General features: G+C 48.3%; 1 protein-coding gene across 1 annotated transcript in view; it reads right to left on the bottom strand.

The window, feature by feature from the left end:
• Nucleotides 1-5,957: 5,957 nt before the first annotated feature.
• The window catches only part of KIF26B (kinesin family member 26B), a gene marked incomplete at both ends in the record, with an annotated part of 4,730 nt that continues 3,940 nt past the window's right edge, over nucleotides 5,958-6,747 (bottom strand). The window contains one exon of the mRNA XM_009704673.1: nucleotides 5,958-6,743. Within this exon, the coding sequence (XP_009702975.1) occupies nucleotides 5,958-6,743 (786 nt within the window). The remainder of the gene's footprint in view (nucleotides 6,744-6,747) is intronic.

Below are 6,747 nucleotides of genomic sequence, written 5' to 3'. Positions count from 1 at the left end.
AGGAATCTTTAATTATCTATATTCAGACAGGTTCGCTGTGCAAAGATGATGGAAGGATGTGCACAAACACACACGTATACACGCCAATCCTACCCTGGACTGTCAAGAGCAGGGTCCTGCAAACGCTGGGATACACAACTCCAACTCAGGGCACACCTTTAAACTTCAGGAATTCAGCATTTGGAAACCTTAATTTTCCCCCAGTCTTGTTTCTACTTGGTCTTACTTTCAACAGCATCCCTTAGATTTTTGTTTTCTGACGCTCACTGGTACTCAACATTTGGGAAGGCTGAGTTGGCCCAGACTGACCCAACTTGAAGGCACCTTACAGGTGAGGACTTTCTCCCCTAAGCCTCACCTCTTCAACTGTCTCCTTCCTTCCCACACCTTCCTCTCACACCCAGGCCCTGGGTCTTTGCCCCACGAGTGGGTCTGTGCACACCAGCCAAGAGGCAGTGGTCCCCACCGGTGCCTTATGACTGCTGCGTGCTTGCTGCTCCCCTAGGCCTGCCTGGGCCCTGTGCGATTCACCCTGCCAGCACCCGCCTCAGCACCAGTGAAGCTTCAGCCATGGACTCTGCTCCAAAAAACCTCACCAGAGCAATCAAAGGAGACACGCTCCTTGGCAGAGGTCCATCCCGTCTTGACGAAGTGCTGCAAACAGTGACAGACTGGAGCCCTTAGGTCTAACTCGATGTCACATGGAATACGGATCCTCCCTCTTAGGCACCTAAGCCTATTTCCAAAGGGAATGGGAAAAAAAAACAAAACAGCCTTAGGAAGATCTCTGTGGTCTCCATGAAAAGCCTCATCTACGTCTCAGAGCCCCTCCTGTTCTGCCGTCCCGAGGGGAGGTCTCCTTGCAGGCAGCTCTGAGACACTGCAAGGGATGGGAACCGGTAAATAACATCCGTAGGTGAGGGCAGTAAAAGGCAGAGACAAGGCACTCGGGCACATTACGTGAGAATGCAAACATTTACTGGGTAAACTTCATTAGAGCCTGTGCTCTTGCTTTGCTGTTAGGTCACAGTCGGCAGGACCTGGAGCTAGCACCAAAGCTGCATCTCTGAAATCACCCAGCCATGTTTTGCATTGAGAATGATTTTAAAGTAATGCCCACATACATGCAAGCTAAACTAGGGAAAAGATGCTAAAAACCAAAGCAGAAGAGCAAAAAGCAGGTAGGTAACACTTCTGATCTAAGGACCCTGCTGTGACTTTGTTCACACCATCGTTATCGAGTTTTATGAGCTGGTAACCAGGGAACACAGAAATGACACAAGTCGCCCAAGGTGATACAGCGAACCGGCAGCACACCGGAGAATACAGCATAGATCTTGGAAGTCCCAATCTGCCACCCCGCCTGCCTCCCGCTGATACCTGTTGTGCTCCCGGGATACCAATACGCTTCGGTAAAGCGGAGTTCAGACGGAGGGCATTTCCCGACCGCATACCGGAGGACGTACTATGAAAGCACCCTTATCATTGCCCTTCCACGGGGCAGCACTGGGCCACTGCACCTGAGATTTCTGAAGAATTAAAAAATAATCTATAATTGGTGCTAGCGATGACTGTACAAACCACACCCTAACATTTCAGTGCCCTGCACAAGACAGCGCTGCCTACCCACGAGAGAGGAGACTAGAGCCAGAAATACGGCCGAGATGCCAACTGTTTCTTCCAGTGGGAAAAGGCTAACGGAGTGAGCAAAGGCACCGGAGGACGCAGAGTTGCACGGACGCTTGCGGGCGGAGAGGGAGGAAGGGCCTGCCACAAGAAGAGAGTAACAAACAAAACCCTCCTCTCCGCCACTCCGCAAGGGCAGGGGAAGGTGTGCGGCCAAGTTGGTCGGGGTTGAGGGCAGGAGTCAAGGGTGCCTCCAGTTCAACCCTGGCTCTGGCCCTCGCTTAGCTGGAGGCATTGGGCAACTCAGTAAAGTCCTCTGCCTTCATTTCTCCATCTGTAAAATGGGGTCTGGAATAATACTTACACCAGAGGGTGGATTAAAGAGCAGCTGTACAAAGCTTTGGAACGTACAGCCGTAGATCAGGGCTAAATAGCTCTGGTTCTGCCATAAGCAGTCACTTTGGGGCAATATATGCTGACATGATGCTATAGGACCAATGTTAAATCTAGAAAGATGGGAATGTTTATGAAATGGATAGGTTCGGGGAAAGGCTTATGTGCTTCATGATGTAAACACATGATTTTTCAATAGGTACCAGAATGCAGGAGGCAATTTTTTTATTATTATTATTATTTTCTTTTGATTTTGTATACACAATACTGGGCCATCTGTGAACTGCACTGGTACCCAGGCAGAGCCCAAAATTTAACCTAAGGCTAACACTGAAGGATATGATTTAGCTTTATCTTTCAAAAGCTGCCAGTGTAGGTCTGATGCTTCATGTATGACATCCAGGGTAGAAGCACCTACACATACAAATAATGCACTTAAGAGCATTGAAAGACAAGATCTTAATCTCAAGAAAAAAATGATGTCTCTCCAATGTGTCAGAACTTCAAAAGTAATTGTGAGATCTGCTGGTGATTCTCTTAAAGACTCTTTATAGCTCCTCTTACAGGGGCCTTGGGCTGATTCATGTTGATCGTGTCTGACAGCTAGCATTTCTGTTAATAATAATCATAAATAAAGTGGACAAGGTTGCCTGACCTGAAATGAGCATATCTATAGTGCCATATCCATTACAGCACAGTGGATCTGTGACCGCAAATCAGGAAAGGTCCAATGCTCTTGACACTATGTATTAAAATTATATCTGTCTTTTAGGAGCTCAGAACCTTTGTCTGCCATCTTTTTCATTAAAAAAGTGTTCCTTAAGAGAGAAAATTCACACTAGAACAGACCTATAGAAAGGAGATATTACAGAGGATGAAAGATCGCAAACCTTTGCATGTTTTTTTGTTTATTATGCAATAAAAATATATTTGTGAACAGCTCTATTCTCCCTTATATCTCAGCTCCTCCTTCATGTTTTCCTGCATTGAAGTCATAATCCCGGTTTTATGCCACCATAAATCCGCTGACATGTGAAAAATTATACTATTACCGAACACATCAAACCAGAATTATGATTTCACTGCTGCAGGACCAAATGCAAACAGGAGCTGGGTTATAAGAAAGTGAAGCCTTATTAATTTCTGGGCAGTGGTTTGCTGCTAGAGATATGGGAGGTGGTAAAGATTTTTTTTTTTTAAATTTGCATAAAACCCCTGGTTGTACTTATATGCAAATACAAGTCATTCAAAACAATACAGGAATCACTTGCTGATATAGGGACTCGCTCTCAAAAGCAAACTCTCAGAAACGACACACTCCGAATCTCTCCACGTCAGGTGACAGGCTGAATTAAGAGAGAAGCTTTGCAAAGTACTTTGAGGGAGGTCAACGTGCCAGGCTATCCCGAGCCCCCCGGGGCAGGCACCTCCCAGGGACACAGGCCTTCCACTGAAAACCCTCCACCCCAGAGATTCAGGTCCAGCAACAGGTAGATAGCTGCAACATTGCTGACCAAGGAGAGAGGAACTAACCCACACAAGAAAGTAGAAGAAAGATATTAATCTGTTGGCCAGCCAAAAATGCTGTATTTGGTGAAAAAGACAGGTCAGATGCTACACAGCAATAAAAAAGCAGCAAAGCTTAGACTCCCCATGTCCCCAGCGAAGGAAAGGTTCGGGCTCGCCCCTCGCTCGCTGCCTTTGCATCCCCGCACAGCACGACAACCCAGCGTCGCGGCTCTGCCAGGCAGGCTCGAGGCTGGCTGGACCATGGAAAGCCTCTCCAAGAGCAACCTGAAACCTGGGTCTCAAACACTCCTCGCTTCCTAACTCCCTTTTCACGGCCACGGGCACAACGTTCAGGCCTGCGCAGGGCTTACCGAAAGTCAAAGCTGTGAGCCAAAATACAACCCTGGTATAAAGTACAACACACAGATCTGAAGCTCTTCTGAAATTACAACACAAAGCCAATGTTTTTCTCACTCCTACCTCCAGCCTTGTCCAGCCTCCAATGTCCTACCAAAGCAGAGAGAAGTGAAAGGAAACGAGTAGTTTTATGAGCATGAGAGTAAACAAATCCTGGTCTTCTGCTGACCTAGGTTTGGGATGAACTCTGGAGTCTGAAGAGTCCGCAGGCTCTGCTTGAAGCCTTTCTCAGAGTATTTTTTTAAAGCATCTCCCCTAGGGAAAGGGGATGTTCTCTAGTGTCTCAAAAGGAGAAATCTACCTTGCCATTTTCTTTCTGTTCGCTCATCTGCACAGCTGCTTGCTTCCACAGAGCCTGATAAATTTTTGCATCTAAATGTCCTGTGGAAAAAGTCCATATTATATGGGCAGCTTCTCCACAGGACACAATCCAGTTGTCAGCATACACCCACAAATGCCATCTCTCTGGACAGCTTCATTTTCCTTTTCCACAACATACAAATCATCCTTCTTTTTCTTGCAGGTTACTACTAAAAAGCTTATATCTTATATAGGAGCTGTTAAGAGGAACAGCTCCTCAGAAAGCAGAAAATCAATTTATTACCATGTAAACTGGAGGGATAGGAAAGAGGTTTTCTCATAGGATGCAAAGTTAATTTCAGAAAATTTATTTCATCACTTGGTCTGTGCTTGCACCATGTAGAGCGATCACTTTCAGAGGCATCCTCTCAACAGGTACAACAGCCATGCACTTATGGATATGGTTTTAATAGCGGTATCTATTGCATTCACATCTGTGCTGCACATGTTCTTCCTACTACCACAGCCAAGTGCATAAAGAAAGTGAGAGTTATGCATTATTCAGTTCATTCACTGCAAATTAATCCCAGAGGCGAGTATCCCAGCAAGTGGAATGGCTGGTGAATTAGGAACTCTGTAAGAACACCACATTTTGGACAGCCAGCGCTACTGTAGGATAAGTAGCCACTGATATTTCACATACCTGTGCGCACCAGTTCCAACGCCAACCTGCATTTTTTTCGAAAGCAGGTTAGGCAGGACTTGCACTTCAGGTTGGGAAAGCAGCACCCAGGAAAAAAGTGAGGTGACCAGCTGATGGATGCTCCTCATCCCTGTCCCGCAATTTTCTGAAACTCGTTCTGGTGGGAACATGTACCTGTCACAACTGCACAGACTCTTGGGATGACATAGGATGCTCTTACATGTCCTGATGTAGGGTGAAAGCTACTGGGGATTATATCTGAACAAAATGAAGACTTTCAGATCCTTTCTATGATCACTAAAAAGGTTTCAGATTTTGCAAGTGCTTCAGTGCAGCAGTTCCCATATATTAATATAATTTACTATTTGTTACCAATAAATTACTGGGAAAAGAAGGACTCTCAACTCAAAAGTTAAAAAACAAGAGTCTCAGAGGCAGGATAACATCTTTCAAGGGGTATGGGCACAACTTTGTTCCATCTTCTAGGTGGGGAGAAGGAACTCTGCAGTGGTTTCAGCTGTGGGGCGTCTTGCACCTTGGGGCATCCAGAGCGCACAAGGAGCAAAAGCGGGCTCAGAGCAGACACTGCTATTCAGCACGACGCTGGTCTTGTGCTGGCGAAACCTGTGCACACCGAGAGGGGAGTCTGTGCCCAAAGTGCTTAAGAATAACAGTTGCATTCCACTGCCTCACAAAGGCATCTTTCTGCAATCAAATCAGAAGAATATTTGTATAAATAAATACTTGGATGTGGCTGCCATTGGCAATACTAACCAGTTTTAGGGATAAATGTTCTTCTGTTCATGTGAAGTAAACCAAAGTGAAACGGGTGAGGGGGAGACTCCACTGCAAAGGCAGTGGATTTGTGCGTGTTGCAGAATGATGAAACTCGGAGCCTAGGACACTTACCCTGGCCTCGCTTCTCTGCTAAGAGATATAGCTGGTAGGGAATGCGCTGACCTTTAGGGCTAGCACCCCTCGTCCCTCTTTCACACCACCGTGGGCTTACCTGCGTTTGATCGCTTCTTTGGATTTTTGAGACTTCGGCACCTGCCGCTGGCGGAGCTGCTGTTCTCGCTCAGGGAGTCTTGTGCTGAAGAGGCGCTCCCCGTCGCCTCGCTGTCCCTCATCATGCTCTCGTAGCCGCTGCTCCCCCCGCTGTGGTAGAAGAGGGCCGTTTTCCCCATGGCGGGGGGCAGCTCCCCGCTCAGGACACTGCTGTTGTCGCTCCCGTGGCCACTGCTGCAGCGGTGAGGTTTCCGAGGAGGGGTGATCTTGCTGTAAGGTGAAGGCAGCATGTGGACAGCTGGCTTCTCGTCGCCGGGAAGGCCCCCGCGCTCGTCCGCCTCCGAGCTTCCCCGCAGCTGTAAGCCTCGGGCCCCGGCGCTCCCTTGGAGCAGCTCTGAAATCCGCCCGTTGACGGCCCGAAGGGGCAATTTGGAAGCCAGGCTGGAGCCCCGGGTTCTGCTGAGGGACTGCGTTGACCAGGACATGTTCTTCCCGCTCGGAGGCAAACTGGAGCTCTGCCCTACGGACTGAGGCAGGGACTTGGTCGAGAAGCTGAGCGTTTTGGTGGCAGAGGCAGACAGGCTGCGGGCCTTGGGACTTGCCAGCAGGAGCTTGCTGACGGCGGAGATCTTCGACTGGCTGGCCTTCAGGGAGGCCCCTGCCGACTGGGAGAGGCCCGAGTTGGTGGGTGAGGACATGACGCTGCGGCTGAGGCTCCTTCCGGCCCTAGGCATGGTGGTGTCTTTGCCAGGGCTCATTTTGGAGCTCACGGAGGACAGGCTTTCCGCTCT

This window comes from Cariama cristata, unplaced genomic scaffold, assembly GCF_000690535.1.
Source record: "Cariama cristata isolate BGI_N322 unplaced genomic scaffold, ASM69053v1 scaffold3287, whole genome shotgun sequence".
Lineage (NCBI taxonomy): Eukaryota > Metazoa > Chordata > Aves > Cariamiformes > Cariamidae > Cariama > Cariama cristata.
This window is presented reverse-complemented; position numbering and strand designations above follow the sequence as displayed.